Genomic DNA, 20,650 nt, shown 5'->3' on the forward strand with positions numbered 1-20,650 from the left:
AAAGAAGACAAAGCCAGTAGTTCTATTATTGAAACGATTGTTATAATTGCAGTTAACCAATGCTGAATTGTCTATAAAAACCACTATCACAGGAATTGAACATTCTTTGACAGGCATACAGTTAGAGACAAACTAAGTCTAAATTAATTACTCACTCACTAACTGATTCAACTCTTTGACTGGCATACAGTAAGAGACAAACTAAGTCTAAATGAATGACTCACTAACTGATTCAATAACAAACACTAGGTAGTAGCAAACACTCAATTTGAAACAATTTCATTGAAAACTGACATTTTTCTTTTGTTTGGGAGTCAACTGGTAAGATTATATGTCCCCTTTGTATATTTGTTTTTCATTATTGATAATTTAGTAAGAGGTTATTAATTTTTATTTAAAGGGAAGGGTAGGGCATATTCACTATACAAAGTGTAGTCCGCATTGGAACAGTAACATTTTTGTTTGTCAAGCTAGTTGGATCAAATATTATCTGACATACACATGATTTAGCTAATTATCTACTGAATAACAAGAATGAAATCAACAACATTTATTCATCTGATGTGTATTTAGAAACAATGAAATCAATTTTTGACTAGTAAAGCTAAAACCTAACTAGAGATAAGAAAAGCCTAACTAAATGTATGTTACAGGAACTGACTAGAGGAACACAAGGTTTCTAATTCTTTTTTTTTCATTTTGTGAATGAAGTGTCAACATGAAACTACACTCTCCATATGTAAATTTGCCTCATTGCAGCTCGGACATGATCAATTGTACTCATTTGTTGTTTTCATTTGAAGGCTGGAAATATATTTCAATTGATTCCAGGGGTGTTGTAAAAACTCTCTCTTAGGGTTACAAAAACTTTCAATCAATTAGATTGTTTCAATTAGCAAAATAATAACAGATTTACATGCAAGGTGTTATCTCAGTATCAACCTTATTTTAAAATCAATTTAGAAGAACTAGACTCCAGCTAGACATAAAACTGATCTGACTGGCTTATTGTTGAAAAAAAAAAAGATATTAAACAAAACAATAACCACTGTAAAAAGCATGGTATCCTAGTTGAAAAGTTGTTTTTTGTACCGGTACTTTGGAAATGTAAAGGATTTATATTAAATATCTTGAAATGTAAAAGGTAATAATCTATTGTTCTACTTGTTATTTCCAGTTGATTTTGTGACAGCTTCAATATAAAATTTTTATCTTACAAATGGAAAGTTTAAAAGAATTATAAATTCACACAAACACACATGTAAAAAAAATATAGTTAGAAATGTCGAAAAAGGGAAATGTACACACTATTTGATACTTCAATATTACAAACAGAGTAATGCTATATAAGATTAAATTAATTATTTCAAAATACAATAATTGATTGAAGATTAAAAGGAATAAAAAGCTCATGATTTCATAACTTTTAAAGAGGAATAGGACATTGGCAAGAGCAGTAAAAAAATATTTGTCTTACTCTATTTGACACACATTTGAAGAAAAGAAATTATTAAAGATACATAGGTTAAACTATAATTTGTTTTTAAGTTATAGAAATCAACTGATGAGAGATCTATATGGCACATCAGTACTTTCCAGGTTATCTGTTACTCAAACTGAATAAGCTAATCAAAATTTTGTTATCAAGAGACTTTCAGATCCCTTCTTTAGAGTATTTGGTTATTAGCTACACTATGCATAGGCAGCACCATAAACTACAGAGAGAAAAGGGTTTCACAAAATATTAGTTGTACTGTTTTATGTTGAAATTAACTTGAAACGGATCAGTTTAAAAAAAAAGATTTTTCACTCAGATCCAATCTCCTGTTTCCATGGACTAACTTAAAAGAGATTACTGTGGCTTTCACACTCTCCTGCATTGTTTATTTAACACAATACTGTGTCAGATGGAAGCTGTATGCCTGACAAAATCCCAAAGGTACAGGGAGGGAACCCAGAAAAGCTGAAGCACAATTTCTGTGACATTTTTCTTGCAAACACCTCCCTGCCTTCCTCTGAGCACATGAATTTATTGAAAAATGGGAACTCTTTGTCATCAGTGCATAAATAATGAAAGATGAAATATCACTTAGGGAATTGATTACATTGTATGTATCCCTGAGCTCAGTAAACTCCTCTCTGTTGGTAGTTAATTATATTTATCTAAGAACACGACCCCAGGGTATGGAACTTGCTCCTTAGTGAGCTCTGACAAACCATGTCTCACTTCTATTAAGAAAAACATTAAGGCCTCTTATTTTTTCTAAGTTGATGTTAATAACATTACAAGTATAATATTCTATAAATCCCAATTATTTTATGCATTTTGTTCCTGGTACATGTTAAACAATGCTCTATTGCATATAGACTACTAAGAGTTTGTACAGTTTAGTTTTAGAAACAGTTTAAAAGTTGAACTAAATTTCCCCTGTGTATTCAAACTTTTGAAATCTATTTTTCACCAGTGTTCAAACTTGACACAAAATTTCAAGGAAAAAAAAAGAGTTCATTATTCAACATAAATCCAAAAATAAAAAAGAAATTTAAAAAATATATTAATATAGACAAATCTATGCATTGGCCAGATAATAGAGAGATTATTTGAACTTTTTGTCCAGTCAAATTGACAGCGTTTAGTAATAAATTCAGTAACTAAAAAAAAACTGACATAAGCAATCTATCTTCTAAAACACAGTTTTACTATACATGGAATCTTTATCTCAACTTCAATACATTGTTTATAACCTAAGAACCATGCCACAATGCAAGTGTGTGCATGGCCAGCTAGAACTAGAAACTCAGTCTCTTTCTAAGTTGTACAACTGTACATTGAATTGTAGTTTAAAATTTAAAAATGTATGTACATCATACAAAACATTGTAGAGAAAATATTTATTTATAATTCAAACTACATGAACACAAATCTGTAGACTATGTACATGGGTGGACTATTACTTTTGAAACAAAATATATGTACAATCATTCTATTAGTCTATGGTAAGCTTTAGCAAGCATTTGTTATTCTAAAATGATAGCAAACAAAACAGTAAATAAAAATGAAAAATAAGAGGCTCCACATCTATTAATAGTTATATAAATGAAAAATTACATACTGAATTTTGTTGAAGCATCTAGACATATCCAAATTCTTCTAAAGTCTTAAAATAGCAATGCTAACTATGTGAGGATAACTTCTTTTTTAAAAGTTCTATCCCCCTGCTGCAAACTAGGCATCACTAAGATATAGATCCTTCTAAACAAAATGATTCTCATTTACAATTGTTCCTTTAATCATAATAAAAAAAAATGTTGAAGTTGGATTCACTAAAAAACTTGGCACTAAATACTGAAACAATCCTAAAGGCTGATGGGATTAAGTTGAGGAAAAGCAGATGAAATAAATATAAGCTATGGTTTTATCAACTTTTGCATGGCATTGGTTACACTGTGATCTTGTTCATTCCTTTGTAGTTAACACATTTATATCAAACACCATTCTTCTTCACAGAGAACAGTTGGTGCAGACAACAATAACATTCAGAAAGACAAAAGACTTTTGATAAAATACCATAATCATATTGAATGGGTTGCTATTTTGTTTTGCTATTATGCAAAATGAAAAATAAAGTAAAAAAAGTGATATTTACTTTGTAAAGAATGAATGTCTTTAACTAAATATGAGTTTTATTGAAAATATTTCAGTGGAAAAATAACCTTAATAAAAGATTGTTAAAAAGGATATTTATATGCACATTTTTTTTCAATAATCATGTGAAGGAAATGTTATTAAATTTAGAGAATTATCCTGTGTTACTTCTTAAGTAATTAGGATTTAAATAAGATGCAGATTTTATTTTTAGTGGCTCTGACATTTAAATGTTTTTTTTTATTATGTAATGTTTTTTCCCCTGCATTTCACACTAAATACAAAAAGTAAAAATTAACTTAGTCATAAAAATGATACATTGTTATAATATATTTTAAAATATTTTGATTTCATCTTTGACAAATAAATACAAGAAAACATGGCAGCTCGATCTCAGGGGTGACAGTATCACAGTACATTAGAAAGAAAAAAAATATCTTACAGTGTTTTAAATCATAACTAAGTGTGCACACACTGTACATCAAAAAATTCAAAGAAAGATTTGAGCATTTGTTTAATTTGACATAATTCTATGTATAAGAAAAAAAGAAAGAAAAAAATTCTAACAAATAGATAATAAGATATAAATAGTGCTTGATTAGCTGCAGTATATCAAGGAAAATTGTTAGACATGCAGGCTGCTGAATGTCAAGTTCAAAGTAACCTGCAACATTCTTAGTCTGAACAATTTGTTCTTAGTGGCTCCAATGAGTGCACTCAGTTCTCTGGTGGGTGATCAATCAAGAAAAAAGATTGAAAAAAAAACCTCTTTCAGGAATCTTCAAATGCATATTGATTCCATGTTGATTTTAAGAGTGATTCCATGTTTATTCCAAGAGTCCATTTTACAGTAGATCTTTAGCTTACGTCATCCAAAAAAAATGGAATCATGTTTTTATGAAATAACTTAATAAGAACACCTTGTCCTTCTATATAACACTTTTTGAACAGACAACTTAAATGTAATATATTTCCAGGTAATAGGTAGGCCTATTTAAAAAGATTTAAACATTGTTCTAAAATGTGTTTCTTTTACTGACCTAAGTCCAAGTTATAATAAACTCTTCTATGGCGCTCACCTAACATAGTACAACATATCTTTAAACTCGTTCTGAAAGGAAACTCTTCAACCACAACAGAATTAAGTAAACAAATCTTACTTTTTCCTTTTTTTTATACCATTAAGCGATGTCAAAATATTTTGCTTCTACAAAGTGGAACTTCATGTTTACACATCATATTGTGAATGTATTCTAATATGATAGAGACAAACACATGCCCAAGGGATATCATTTAAAAGCATATGAATCCTATTGGACTTTAAGTTAGATAGTAAAATATACTTAAAAAGTGAGATAGAATATTTACAGTTTAGGTACATACAAACAGTTAATACATTGTATTGCCCAATTGGAAGCCTAGATTAAACCTGCCGATTGTGAAATATTTCTTGCCATACATTTGGCCATGATGGTGAGCTGACGGAGAAGTGTTGGCACACATGAGGGAAGGTTTCTTGCAACTCTCCAATGCATTGTTATAAATCACAGGGGTGATAGGGTTGGTAAAGGAAAGGAAGAGACCTTTAGCTTTAGGAAATTGAGGGAAGAGGCAAATATCATTGTCTGATATCACTGGCTTATGAAAGGTTGACAGCATCCACAATTTTGCAGTTCTTACATTCTTGCATCTGAAAGAATGTCCAACAAATTGAAAGTAAAATAAATTAGAAATTGTGAATGTCCATATAAAGGAACTACAATTTGAAAGTATATCTACATTCATTTAGGACACAGAGAATCAAAACTGATTAAAAAATAATAAAATTGGAGTATGCAAAGAGCCAAGAGAATTTAGCCGCTGGCTCCACTAGATGTGCATTGACAATTATTGTCTAGTTTACTGGTTGTGTCCCCAACCACAGGGGGCACGAGCTGGTGCAAAGGAGTTTGAGCTTGAGCAAGCTGGTCCTGGGGCTGCTGGAAGTGTATGGTGCTGTCATTGCATGCCATGGCAGGGCTAATTGGTGGGTGGACAAGAAATGGATCTACGCCACTTTCACTGTCATCTGGAAGAGAGTCTGCAGTTTCATACAAGCTGTGTGACTGTGAGGTGGGATCTTCACTAATCTGAGAGCCAGGCTGTTTAGGGATGAGATCCGATGATGGGGAAGATTTGAGCAGGTGATGGTCTGACAACGAACTAGAGGAGGGTGATGATGAAAGACCAGTTGTTGAGCCACGATGGCTGTTGCCTTCCCCCTCTTGACTGTTAGGGCTTAGGACGGACTCTGCCAGTTTCTGAGTGACATTCGTTGTGGGCCAGGCCATAAGGTTGGCCCTATTCTCCTGCTCAACATCGCCATTGTCTTCTTCTTCATCGTCATCATCATCTTCATCATCTTCCTCTTCACCTTCAGAATGCAAGATGGTACCTGGCAAAAACTGTCTGCCATTGTGGAGTGTGCGATGGCCACGAGCTGAGTCTAGCCCACAATTCACAGGGCTGTTATTGTTATTAATGTTGTTTGAGCAGGTAGTGGGAGGAGGGCTGAGGTTATCATCGTTGTCATCAGGGGAGTCAATATTGATGCAGGTCATCAGCTGCTGTCCTGTTAAGGGGAAGGAGGAGTGTCTGTAGAGTGGACTCCTACCTCCATTATCCGCCTGAGATAGGTTGTTGTCGCAATTGGACTGGGGGTGGCTGTTAGCATTGAAGTATCTCCAATGAGCTCGTCTCTGACCAGCGGACAAAGGCCCAATAGAGTAAGAAGATTCTGAGGCTGACGAAGGAGAAGTGAGCAGATGCTGGGTTTTGACTTTCTTTTGACTGTCACAATTGTTGTTTGGCTTTATGCAAGAGGGGTAAGGTTCAAGCAGTGCTGGACTAGAACGTTGAAGAACAGACCACTTTTCTTCCATGTCTCCTGACCTGTTCCCAAGCCTACTGGGCTCTATAGCTAGGGAAAGAAAAACAAGTATTGGATTAAAATTATATTATGTTATTAAAATATAAAAATAATTATCAAAATATGAATTTTAAAATAACATAAAAATGTATGGATTTAAATTTTATTTCAAGTTATTTTAAGTATTAAACTTTTTAAAGTTATTTTGGGACAAAAAGCTCCTGATAGAAAGTAGGGGCATTTTTGTGTTATGACTACTTGACTGTAATATGCATACTCTTCTGTTAATATTTTTTTTTCTTTCTTACTGTTATTATTATGTCAGCTATCAAATGTGAATGAAATAATTTAAATTTATCTAAATCAGGATACTGAAAGATAATGAAATATGTCTACAAATGAACTTCTATTGTCCTGAGCATATCTTATCTGATAATCCTATGAAATGCATAAAAAAAATTACATGTGAAATTCTTAAAAAATTGATCTCTAAAGATCTTGATTGTAGAATAAAAAGAAAACTTAGTTCTAATAGTTCTTTCTTTTTTTTCTGTTAAAAATGTTTAAATCTAGGTCTAAAGTTTAAAACTTTTAGATTTTAATTTCTGTCTGCGAAGATTTACTTATAACTATATGATGAGGAAATAGATTGACATATTTCTGAATTTGTAGAAGTTATGAAGCTATTTGGTCAAACTTAATAATTCCTAAATTTGCTTAGGATTTTAAAATTAAACAATTACAATCTACACTCTTAATTTTTCAAGACATTTCTTTACTCCTGGTGAGGAAGGACTATTAGAAGCAATTTGTGACAGTGCCATTGTGTCTTGTAGAAACAAAAATTGTCAGTGCAGAAAGAATTATTAACTAATGAAAATGTTACCTAAGTGAATTTTGACCTAATTACATACATTATGTGCAGGTTGACAGTGCTATATTTAGGATTTTGGAACATGGGGAAGACTACAAAGGGAGCGTTTAAAAGTCAAAAGCGATTCTAAAACAAAGTTGGACTAAACAAAATCTATTTGAAACAAAAATCTGATGAGCTTCATTAAAGAAAGGAACATACTATTTTTTTTTAAACATACTATTTTTTTTTTTTAAATTACTATTTGTTTTTCACTTTGCATTTCTAAACTGCTACAACTAGTAAGTTTAAAGGTAGTCTATCTTATCAATCAAGAACAAAACTAAATATATAGATCTACACATGATAATATATCAACCAGATGACTCGTATGACAATTTTGATTAATCTAAAATATAAAGCTTCATTCTAATTTTGGAAACAAACAATGCTAACCAGTTTGTGAGCCTATGGTTACAGACCTACGTAGGTCTACAGTTTCTTTGTTTGATGTACAATAGGCCTATACATGGCATTGTACATATAATGAATGTCTATAGCATTTAGATATAGATCTATGTGAAGCCTGAAAAACTAAACATAGAGATATTAGATGTAAGTCTTTATGACGTCATAGAACTGTGTGCTGATTTCTTTTATTATAATTTTATTATATTTAAACAAAAAAAAATAAAAATAAAACCGAGTTATAAAAATTTTGTTTCTTAAAAAAAGTACAAATGTGCAATAAAGTGTTTTTCTTTTCTTATAGCAACACTCTGTCTAGACGTCATATTGTGGACGAGGGAGGGAAATAGGGGGCGCGTGACTGGTGTGACCCAAGCACAAAAGCATAAATTTGTTTACAAAATAAAAATAATAATATTGACTCTCTGAAGCATACTATGACATATGCAGCACTAGTTCTATTGTAATGGAGACACATAGACCTAGAGCAAGGGAAAAAAATAGAGACAAACAAAAACAACATAGAAAGCAGCAGATATACCGTCTAACTCTTCAGTGTCTAGAGTTTGTTTTAGTATTTGAAAGAACTGGGAGCTAGAGTTGAAAAAAAAAGTAATTTGCGCTACGATCAGATCTATAGAGATCTACTTCGTCGCAATGTATCCACGCTTTTTAAAGCCTTTTGTTTTAAGGTGTGCAATTAATATTAACAAAAAAAGACCGTTTGGATAAAAAATATATTTCAAATTGTAATCGTTGGGAAAAAGGTGAAGGTAATATCCTTTAGAGACTTTCCCTCAGTCCACAATAATGATAGAGAAAATGATGGTTGACTGTGGTACAAAGAATTAACATGAACTAGAATATATATAGAGTGATACAAAGGTTGACATTACAGGAACCGAAATATATGGGCAAACAAAACACCATATTTAATACGCCTAAAATAGATACAACAAGATTTGGCTATCGTTCCAGATTAGTTCAGATAACTACATCTCAAACTTAACTGATTTTTTTTTTATATCACAGTATATTACTATATTTTTTCCCCCTGTCTTTAAAGTCTTGTCTCTAACATATGTTTAAACTTTAAATTTTAATAGCTAAATCTAGTAACAATAAATAAGAAATAATTAAAAAAAAAAGGTTTTGAACTATTGTTATGTTATAGCCTACATTTTTCAATTTCCCTATACATTGGAGATTACAAAACATCCTATGACTTTTTAAATGCAATCAATTAGCTGCGTGAAAATAATTTGGCTAAACTAGTTACAGGAAGTCCATCATGTCTCCTAGCAGTCACTTCAGAACATGCCATAGTTTGTTGTATCCACTACTAAAACCACACTGAGTTGTTATACTGACATAAGTATATATTTATAGCTGTTGCCAAGGAAACGTAACGAGAAGGAATGTTGCAGCGAGAGCGGGTTACAGGAAGCCAGCCTCGTCTTGGTAGATTTTAGCTTGACTACATGGAACGGATGCTAGATGATTTTAATCGCCACAACGGAACAATTAATGTCTTGGACAAAACAACACAAAATGATGTCAGAAATGAGACCTGTTCTAACACATGGAATACAACGCACCTAATAATAATATAAAAAAAAAGATAAAATAATATTGGTAGAGACTACTACACTGTAAATCTGTAAATTTAAATTTCATTGGATAAAAAAAATGGCCACTCGAGAATCCTATACTCGAAGTGAATTAATGTAATATAGGCTAAGAAAATTGGAAAATATATTGGTTGTTTAAATCACGTGTCATTAAAACAGCAAAAAAAAAAAAAAAAGGGGGGAGGGGATGAAGTGGGGAATGAGAAAGCTTGAACCATTACAGAAGTCGAATAAATGCCTTTATACATGTAGCTTCAAAATTTTACATGACAAGAAATGTGACTAGAATACATATTGCACGATGGAGGTACTGCACCAGGTGGGAGTAAGGCTAAATCTTTTTTTTTTCAATTGGTAGACAACAAAAATGAATGACAACAGCAAAGTTGGTTGTGATGTGTGTGTGTAATGAGAGAGTGTGTTTGATTGTGTGTGTGTGTAAATGTAGGTACTATTTCACAAAAAAAAATGATGGATTTTTTTGATTTTTGAGAAATTCAAATTTTAAAGAATTAGATCTATATTATGTTTTTTTTTTTTTAGTTTTTTTTCGCTAAAAATATTTGACTTTGCATTGGACTAGAGCTATAGACCTACAGTTCTCTGCTTTGATAGACAAGACAACAGCGGTGAACAGACTCACAGTGAACGCAGCAAACGTACTACACTTATTGGGAGCAGAGGTTTACACACACTGTCCAGTTGAACTGTAAGCTCAGATAAAATAAAAAAAAAATAATAACAACAATTGAATTGAAATAAAACACTCACACACGTTCAAACACACACACACACACACACACAGGACTGGGACAATGGAATAATAGACGTCACAAGATAATACAGTTTTGATCGCGTGCAGGTCACACCAGGCGCCTGTGTGCGAACTAAGCGCCCCCTACAAACCACTCACCTCTACCTAGTGAAGAAGGAAGTGTTCATCTGGAAGAATAAAATGGCACAGAAATGAACAAATACAAATAGAATAGTTCAGAAAAAAAAATCAATTCACCACAATACAAATACAAGGGTGTCCTAATAAGTCAGAATGTCAAAGCTAGGTTTAGTTTGTTTCAAAAGTTTTGGATGTTCCTTCAGAGTTGAGGATAGTTTACTTCCTAATCCAAACCTCCCGCAGGACGACGAAGGATGGGAGCGGGCAGGGTTTGAACCCGGGACCATCAATAAATCCAAACGACAGTCCATAGCGCAAACCGCACGACCAGGCAGCCATCCTGGGTCGATAAATAAGACGGTCTCGAATATGAGGATAGCTAGAAATTGACACAGTGATAACGCGGGTAGGCCTATATTCATCCAGCTAAGAACCAGACTTTGTCACTTGGCTGGATTATTGAAAAGTATAAATTACACTTTCGAAGTATTGGACTAACACGTGTCACGCGACGTGTTTATCTTGTTGAGTCCAGTGAACCCTTTGGTTAAGTTCTGTTGTTCGATACCATGGGCGGATTGACCTTGAGGGCATTTTGGCAAATGGCCGGTGGGCCGGCACCCACATGTTTGAATGAATTATGCCATCACATAGCAAGTAATTTGTGGGCAATGGTAATGCCAGGGTCGACTTTGCCAGCAAGTCAATAGCATATACTTTTTAGTGTTAATCTGAAATTCCGTAATGCAGACGTAGAAATCCGATTAGATATATTCACAACAACTTTTGTCAGCTTTTAAAATGCTCTTTTGATTATGGTTTGTAAAAGTTAATGTCCAAACAAATACATTTCTCTAGCTAGTGCTGTCCTACGTATTAAACATGAACTAGGACAAGGTAAGCGGTAATCAAGACAGGTAGAAAGGATGTGCAGTCTGTAAAATTCAGACCTCTCAATTGGATTATTCTTAGCTCCTCTTTATATAGATCTCTGTCTTGAAGTTTTAACATGGATGAAAGAATCCGAAATGGAATTCAAAGACAGTAATGTTACTAAAGTGTTTCTTCTGTGTCAATTCGTTATGGAGACAAACGGGATTGTTTATATTAAAATGCCAGTGTCCTACATTTTGAAGCATAAGAAACAAGAAGCGACTGATTACAAAAATGTGACATATTATTTGTTTAACCTACCTGGCTTGGAGTTTGATATAAGGTGATAGTTTGCTAGTTTCCGCCCTGTAGACGGGCTGGACTGAAGGCGGCTGGCTAAGGAAACAGCCTTTCGGAACTTGAGTCTCGGCCGGCCACTGGCGTTGATGTGGAGACTGTCCGTGGAAGAATAGTTTCGCTCCTTGATGTTAGCCACACGTGGGTGTTTCTCCACGGAAAGCGACTTGTAGCGTTTGAAGCTAGCCTTTCTGGGGAAGCTTGTCTCTATCTCAGCCTGTAAGAGGCTCGTAGAGTCAGAAGGGGAGTGATCGGGGCTTGTCATTGGCTGAGGTGGGTCAAGGCCGCAAATGTTACCGGGTGAGGAGGTCACGGCATGGAAAGGTTGGTGGTGAGCTGCAGGGTACGAAGAGCTGGGGCCCCTCTCCCAAGTGGCAGTGAATCCATCGTCCAATTTCTGTACAATCTGGTTTCCGGGACAAGAGCTGGGGCTTCCCATCGGTTGACTTTCTACAGAACTGCTACCGTTAAACCGTGTCTCTTGCTGGACCCCAAAGCTGTTGGCGTGTCGTTGCTGTTGCTGATATATCAAAGGTGGGGGCCGCTTTGGAAGCTGTTGGTGATGATGATGATGAAAAAGGTGATGAGGCTGGGGCAGGTGTGGAGGAGGGTCCGGGTGAGACTCTTTGAAGACTGTGTCGTAGCATGTACCACCAGGCGATTGCACCACTTCCGGTTCCAAGCCGGAAGTGTCTTCCATGGGATTAACGTAAAGGTTTTGTTTATATCTGTCCCCAGATCCCTGACCGCCTCCAGCGTGACCTCCTGAACTTCTGGGACTGCCATGAGGCTGGGTCATGCAGCTGCTGTAGGTGTCGCTACTGCTTGCATTGCTTCCTTGGCGCGGAAGCTGCTGTAGCTCAATACAGCTCTTTCCAGTCCCAGTACGACCAGTCTCTGCCCTTCCCTGTACAATTTGAAACAAGATATTATTAATACATTGAAGCGACAATAAAAACCGATTTGATTTTAATTGTTTTAAAATCTGGCTAAAATAGACAATATTTTGAGAACCATTGATGTCAAAGTTCACGGATATTTTCATTGCGCCTTTGTCTTAAAAAAACCCAACTCTACAATATAGTTGACCTACAAGATGATTAAAATGTTACTTTTGGAGAAAGTAAAAAAACAAGTTCAAGGTAAGTTGCTTACAATGAAATCGTTAGGTTTACCAAATATCCTAACATTAAAAAAAAACAATTTGCCAGCTAGATTTCCAACACGAAGGGTCCGTTAACCATTTGCGACACTAGTTACAGTGTCAAGGATAGTTTACGACATTCTGAGCAGATGTGTGCAGGATATAACCTTCACCCTCAAGTTGATATGCAGACTCTATAAAAGTGTGATTCCGATTAGATAATGTAATTTATTGGAGATGTTCCTACATGGGGACTAATCCATAAATAGCAAGCTATTTGGTGTAACCGGTGTACAGAATATGGAAACCTTGATCAACGAAGTATTTGTGTGCCCTTGTCACCATTGTCTGATCACATCTCTCTTTCACAAAGTAATTTTTCTTATTTATTTAACAAGAGTCATCTTTCAAAGGGGCGTCTATTATTCTGTCCCATTTTGTCCATCTTTCAAAAGTTCTCACGCTCTTCCTCTTCTCCTTTCTTTACGTTTGTCTTTAGGTTCCAAGAAATTGCCAAACTAGTTCTAAGAATTCTTGTTTCTCTCTTATTGAATTGTATTGCTTACTGAGGGTCAAGGGGATGTTTTAAACCAAAGCATAAACTTTTAGTGTGAAACTCCCAAGTATTCAAACGATTCTTTTTCATTTCTCGAGATATATTTTAATTAGAAGTTTACACATTTGCTCTTCTAGAAGCCTCTAGATTTTATTCTAAGTTTACACATTTGCTCTTCTAGAAGCCTCTAGTTTTTGTTCTAAGTTTACACATTTGCTCTTCTAGAAGCCTCTAGATTTTATTCTAAGTTTACACATTTGCTCTTCTAGAAGCCTCTAGTTTTTATTCTAAGTTTACATATTTGTTCTTCTAGAAGCCTCTAGTTTTTATTCTAAGTTTACATATTTGTTCTTCTAGAAGCCTCTAGTTTTTGTTCTAAGTTTACATATTTGCTCTTCTAGAAGCCTCTAGTTTTTATTCTAAGTTTACATATTTGTTCTTCTAGAAGCCTCTAGTTTTTGTTCTAAGTTTACATATTTGTTCTTCTAGAAGCCTCTAGTTTTTGTTCTAAGTTTACATATTTGCTCTTCTGTTATGGAAGCCTCCACTAAATGCAGATTTGGATCAAAATGAAGATGCCGAGAACATTCCGTCTCACTGTGATATTGAAAAGTGATCGGAGAGAGATTGCAATGTACACACGCATGGGGGGGGGGGGAGGGAGTGGCCTGCCCTTCAGCTACGAATCATTATTCTGTTAATCCTCAAAGTTACGTAAATTAGTTCTCTGCTCAAAATTTGCCCGTGGCTGTAACGGTGGATGGGTGTGGGGGAGGTTGTTTCAAAGTCAATTAGAAGATACCACGGGAGACTGCCGATGAAACAAACAACAACAGAATTGTTTTATCCTCATGTTGCTTAAATCTACTCCATAAGCCGTGTAGATATAAGAGTTCTCTTTTCGAATCAATACCTTGTACTACCATTGGAAACAATAATTATCCATTTTAGACAGAAGAGTTTTGCAATGCATCTGATGTTGTTTTTAAGTTTACATAAGTAATGATAAGTTCTGTTACATTTGAAACTAGGAACTTGTATTTCTAGTTCTAAATAAATATACTTTTTCCTTAATGTTTGTGTTGTCAGAATATTACACTATAGTGAAGGATTAGAAGACTCTTCTTTGTTTGTTCAAAATAGTTCAGCGGAAAACTTAAAACACTGTAAAGCATCACCAGTTTTGTATTTCACCAATGGATCTCAATCTATTCTCAGTTTACTTAGCCTGTCATGGCATTGATGAACTTGTTCATTTCAATACAAAGAAAAAAAAATTACAAAGAAAAAAACAAAAGTAAAGACTAAAATATAAACACTACTGACTAGAAAATGTACTTACCTAGATTCTTACAGCTTTGGAATTCCCCCCCCCCCCACCCATCCCCAACTTTTTAAAAATAATGACTAAGTGTAACGAGGTAACCATAGCGACAGAAGACACACATTTAGATCAAGAAAACAGGAAAAGAAATGAAACTGTAAATTAACGGAGAAAGTTCTTCGAAAATAATTTAGTTTAATTCTTGAATAATGTGGAGTCTAACTAGAGTTCGAAATGTTTGTTTGACTGAAAATAGTGTCAACTTCTTCTAGTCCTAAAACGGACAGTTCAAACTTAGAAATAAAATGTTTTCATGTGCTATAATTAAATAACAAAAATATCATCAGAAAATTGAGATATTAAAATACAATTCAAAGAGTGTCGTGGTTACCTTCTGTTGCGCTGAGTCATTAATGTAGTTTAAACAGAGATTCTATTGACCGTTCTGTGAGAGCAGGGGTGATGGGTTATTTATTACACGATGTTCAGTTAGCTCTTTAGGGGTAAAATATTTATTTGTATAGGCAATATTCTGTTTACGTTTTAAATAGTTTTACTTTTATTATGAACAAAAAAGGCTTAAAGTAGCCCCCACCCCAGCCCAATATGCTATTTAATATCTTATCATTTTGTTATCTCCCCTTAGTTTATTAAATACTTTTTCTATACTCTCCCCTTAGGTACTCGTCCCTTTAAGTACAGATTAATATTTCTTTTTTTTTATAAAAACCAAACCTGAGATTGTAAATTTAGCTGAGGCTGCGATGAGGCCATCCTCTTGAGAGATTCTTCGTCTGCGTCCAGCAGATTGTTGGTGCTGCAGTTGGTGACCAGGTCGTCGCAGCTTCCCCCTGGGAGCCCCGGAGGCATCAGCATGCCGTGCTCGTGGTGGTGCAGCACGTGCTGAAGGGCTACGTTGCTGTGGGCGGGGTTGGTGGCCCCGCACATCACGCCCTGACTCCGCTTACTGTCCAGGCTGCACGAGTCGCCTCCGTTGGCGTCGAGGTGAGCTTTGTGCGAGGGGGAATTCACCTCCATCAGGTCGACGCTCCTTGCGAAAGCGTCTCTGAGGTTTATGGAGTGAAAAGACACGATGCTTCCGGTTCTCTTGGCCTTCTCTAGCGCCTCCCTTCTCTTGAACGCCTTCTCTCGCCGCATCTGATCTTTGTAAAACTCGGCGAAATTGTTGACAATGATGGGGATTGGAAGGGCAATGACGAGCACGCCGCAGATACAACAAACACTGCCCACAACTTTGCCCAACACAGTCTTAGGGTAAATGTCCCCGTAACCTACTGTGGTCATCGTAATGGCAGCCCACCAAAACGTCTCGGGAATGCTTTTGTACTTTGTCTCTGGCTCGTCTTTCTCGGCAAAGTACGCCAGCGAGGAGAAGAGGAGAATAAATATGGCTAAGAACATGAGTAGCATCCCAAGCTCTTTGTAAGAGCGCTGTAGCGTGTATCCCAGTGACTGAAGTCCGGTAGAATGCCTTGCAAGCTTCAAGATGCGCAAAATCCTCATAATTCTGAAAATTTGCACAACTCTTCGGACGTTCTGAAATTGTTCGGTTGTACTCTTGTTGGTCTCAGTCAGACCCAGAGAAATAAAATAGGGCATTATGGCCAGAAGGTCGATCACGTTCAAAGGTCCCTTGAAAAATTTCCACTTGTTGGGGGACGCCCAGAATCGGGCCAGGTATTCAAGAGTGAACCAACCAATGCAGACGGCTTCCACTACGGCCAGGTCTTCGTTGTCCTGATTGAGGGACGGGTCAGCGCGGTCTTGCAGTGCCGGTATAGTGTTGAGTGTGAGGGCGATGGTGGACAACACAATGAACAAGATAGAGATGATGGCCACGACCTAAAAAATCAGGTGGAGGGTTAGGGTTAGGGCTAATGAAACAGTCAAAGACATACATAACTTAAACATAGAGATCTAAAATGGAAGACAATCCTGACACTGAAAGACAAGCAGTAGAGGTGACGCTATTTCCATGAAAAAACTCCTGACTATTTAAACAAAAGTTGTATGTTCGATAAAAATAAACTGCAATTGTAATTTACTATTTAACTTGGGGTAAAATGTAAAAAGAAGAGTTTCAATAATAGGTATTAGTCTGAACAAAAAAAAAAACAACAAAATTTCTTAACTGTTCCAATTTTTCTCTTTGATAAATTTAACTGAAATGGTAGAAAAATAGCCTTTCGCAGAGATTTAGAGGCCTGGAGTAGAACAGACCTGTATAGAAGTAACTAGGGCCTAACGCACGGAAGAGGTAAAGGACAAGCCCTTTGACCTTGCTTTATTTCCCTCCTTCTTCTTCTTCTTCTTCCCTCCTAAATATTTCAAAAATGTTTTAGGCTAGAGAGTCTAGAATTTCAGTTGTGTTTATGTGTGTAAACAGAATATTCTGTATGTATGTGTGTAACAAAAAGAAATATGTAGCCTACAAATGATCCTTGCCCTTGCCACCTATTCAACAGATTAAAATATAAAAAAAAAATATAAAAAAATTCCATCTTTTGTGTGCACTACAATAAGCGAAGCAAACAATGGCATACATTGAGACAGACATGAAGCTGTTAAGTGTTTGGGATCTTTGAGAAATCAAAATTTGTTATAACTCTAGGATGTTTATTTAGTGTTAAATAAAATAACACTTTTAGCATTTATTGTAAAAGCAAGAAAGAAGATTCTATTTAAGCTTCAGTATTTCCTTTTAACCAATGATAATCATCCTTTAGTAAGAACCTACCAACAATACATATATTACTGGACAAGACTAATCGAGGTTTAAAGTAATGGAATATAAACTCCTATCATTAAAATTCATTTGAACATATTTTTTTTCCTAACTTTAACACGGCTTGGAATTAAATGTGAAATTGTATTGTTTTAATCTGCTGCGTACAAAATGTTGTAATTAAACATCAGGTAGACAGAACTTAAGAAGTGGGTGATCTTTTCTGAGTTCACATTCAAGCTTTAAGAAACTACAGAAAACATTGTGATATTATCACTGTATTGATAAAGAGAATGGTGTCATGTCATTATGATATTATCACTGTATTGACAAAGGGAATGCTGTCATGCCATTATAGGAGATTTTTTACATGGCGGAACAACTCTAACTAGCTCCAGCTTATTGGTGTCTCCAGTGTACAGACTACAGGAAGTGTTGAGAAGCGATGTTTTTGTTTTAATCAAAGGTTATGGTCATTTTTTTGAGACCCTTTTAGCAACGGAGAATCAAACTTTAAAGTTCTTCCGGTTCTAGTATAAAATAAAGGTCACGTGAAGGCAGCATTAGACAATGACTTAAAAAGTTATTTCAAAACAAATGGGCAAACTAACAAGCGGTAAAAAAGGAGAACAGCTGCCACGCATTGAGATTTTGTTAACATTCAATTCTTTGTTCGTTCGTTTGCAAGAGAGAAGAGTCCTTGACATTGCTCGTAAAAATTCCCGATACGTAAGCACTTTTATTAAAATAATTACAAATAGGATGAAAAAGTCGAGTTACTTTGAATGTAAAGATTACAAATAGGATGAAAAAGTCGAGTTACTTTGAATGTAAAGATTACAAATAGGATGAAAAAGTCGAGTTACTTTGAATGTAAAGATCACAAATAGGATGAAAAAGTCGAGTTACTTTGAATGTAAAGATCACAAATAGGATGAAAAAGTCGAGTTACTTTGAATGTAAAGATTACAAATAGGATGAAAAAGTCGAGTTACTTTGAATGTAAAGATCACAAATAGGATGAAAAAGTCGAGTTACTTTGAATGTAAAGATTACAAATAGGATGAAAAAGTCGAGTTACTTTGAATGTAAAGATTACAAATAGGATGAAAAAGTCGAGTTACTTTGAATGTAAAGATTACAAATAGGATGAAAAAGTCGAGTTACTTTGAATGTAAAGATCACAAATAGGATGAAAAAGTCGAGTTACTTTGAATGTAAAGATCACAAATAGGATGAAAAAGTCGAGTTACTTTGAATGTAAAGATCACAAATAGGATGAAAAAGTCGCGAGTTACTTTGAATGTAAAGATTACAAATAGGATGAAAAAGTCGAGTTACTTTGAATGTAAAGATTACAAATAGGAGGAAAAAGTCGCGAGTTACTTTGAATGTAAAGATCACAAATAGGATGAAAAAGTCGCGAGTTACTTTGAATGTAAAGATCACAAATAGGATGAAAAAGTCGAGTTACTTTGAATGTAAAGATCACAAATAGGATGAAAAAGTCGAGTTACTTTGAATGTAAAGATCACAAATAGGAGGAAAAAGTCGAGTTACTTTGAATGTAAAGATCACAAATAGGATGAAAAAGTCGAGTTACTTTGAATGTAAAGATCACAAATAGGATGAAAAAGTCGAGTTACTTTGAATGTAAAGATTACAAATAGGATGAAAAAGTCGAGTTACTTTGAATGTAAAGATTACAAATAGGATGAAAAAGTCGCGAGTTACTTTGAATGTAAAGATTACAAATAGGATGAAAAAGTCGAGTTACTTTGAATGTAAAGATTACAAATAGGATGAAAAAGTCGAGTTACTTTGAATGTAAAGATTACAAATAGGATGAAAAAGTCGAGTTACTTTGAATGTAAAGATTACAAATAGGATGAAAAAGTCGAGTTACTTTGAATGTAAAGATTACAAATAGGATGAAAAAGTCGAGTTACTTTGAATGTAAAGATCACAAATAGGATGAAAAAGTCGAGTTACTTTGAATGTAAAGATCACAAATAGGATGAAAAAGTCGCGAGTTACTTTGAATGTAAAGATTACAAATAGGATGAAAAAGTCGAGTTACTTTGAATGTAAAGATTACAAATAGGAGGAAAAAGTCGGGAGTTACTTTGAATGTAAAGATCACAAATAGGATGAAAAAGTCGCGAGTTACTTTGAATGTAAAGATCACAAATAGGATGAAAAAGTCGCGAGTTACTTTGAATGTAAAGATTACAAATAGGATGAAAAAGTCGAGTTACTTTGAATGTAAAGATCACAAATAGGATGAAAAAGTCGCGAGTTACTTTGAATGTAAAGATTACAAATAGGATGAAAAAGTCGAGTTACTTTGAATGTAAAGATTACAAATAGGATGAAAAAGTCGAGTTACTTTGAATGTAAAGATTACAAATAGGAGGAAAAAGTCGAGTTACTTTGAATGTAAAGATCACAAATAGGATGAAAAAGTCGAGTTACTTTGAATGTAAAGATCACAAATAGGATGAAAAAGTCGAGTTACTTTGAATGTAAAGATTACAAATAGGATGAAAAAGTCGAGTTACTTTGAATGTAAAGATTACAAATAGGAGGAAAAGGTCGAGTTACTTTGAATGTAAAGATTACAAATAGGATGAAAAAGTCGCGAGTTACTTTGAATGTAAAGATTACAAATAGGATGAAAAAGTCGAGTTACTTTGAATGTAAAGATTACAAATAGGATGAAAAAGTCGAGTTACTTTGAATGTAAAGATTACAAATAGGATGAAAAAGTCGAGTTACTTTGAATGTAAAGATTACAAATAGGATGAAAAAGTCGAGTTACTTTGAATGTAAAGATTACAAATAGGATGAAAAAGTCGAGTTACTTTGAATGTAAAGATTACAAATAGGATGAAAAAGTCGAGTTACTTTGAATGTAAAGATCACAAATAGGATGAAAAAGTCGAGTTACTTTGAATGTAAAGATCACAAATAGGATGAAAAAGTCGCGAGTTACTTTGAATGTAAAGATTACAAATAGGATGAAAAAGTCGAGTTACTTTGAATGTAAAGATTACAAATAGGAGGAAAAAGTCGGGAGTTACTTTGAATGTAAAGATCACAAATAGGATGAAAAAGTCGCGAGTTACTTTGAATGTAAAGATCACAAATAGGATGAAAAAGTCGCGAGTTACTTTGAATGTAAAGATTACAAATAGGATGAAAAAGTCGAGTTACTTTGAATGTAAAGATCACAAATAGGATGAAAAA

At 34.6% G+C, this 20,650-nt stretch overlaps 1 protein-coding gene across 6 annotated transcripts in view; it reads right to left on the reverse strand.

Moving 5' to 3' along the window:
* Positions 1-20: 20 nt before the first annotated feature.
* Positions 21-20,650, reverse strand: part of LOC106059239 (potassium voltage-gated channel protein Shab-like) — a 316,180-nt gene continuing 295,550 nt past the window's right edge. For all 6 annotated transcript variants that reach the window (XM_056031358.1, XM_056031359.1, XM_056031357.1 and 3 more), the window contains 3 exons: positions 15,391-16,518; positions 11,596-12,538; positions 21-6,605 (listed from right to left, as the gene is read on the reverse strand). In XM_056031358.1, the coding sequence (XP_055887333.1) occupies positions 5,500-6,605; positions 11,596-12,538; positions 15,391-16,518 (3,177 nt within the window). In that variant the 3' untranslated portion in view covers positions 21-5,499. The remainder of the gene's footprint in view (positions 6,606-11,595; positions 12,539-15,390; positions 16,519-20,650) is intronic.

The sequence above is a fragment of the Biomphalaria glabrata genome, chromosome 5 (genome assembly GCF_947242115.1).
Source record: "Biomphalaria glabrata chromosome 5, xgBioGlab47.1, whole genome shotgun sequence".
Classification (NCBI taxonomy): domain Eukaryota; kingdom Metazoa; phylum Mollusca; class Gastropoda; family Planorbidae; genus Biomphalaria; species Biomphalaria glabrata.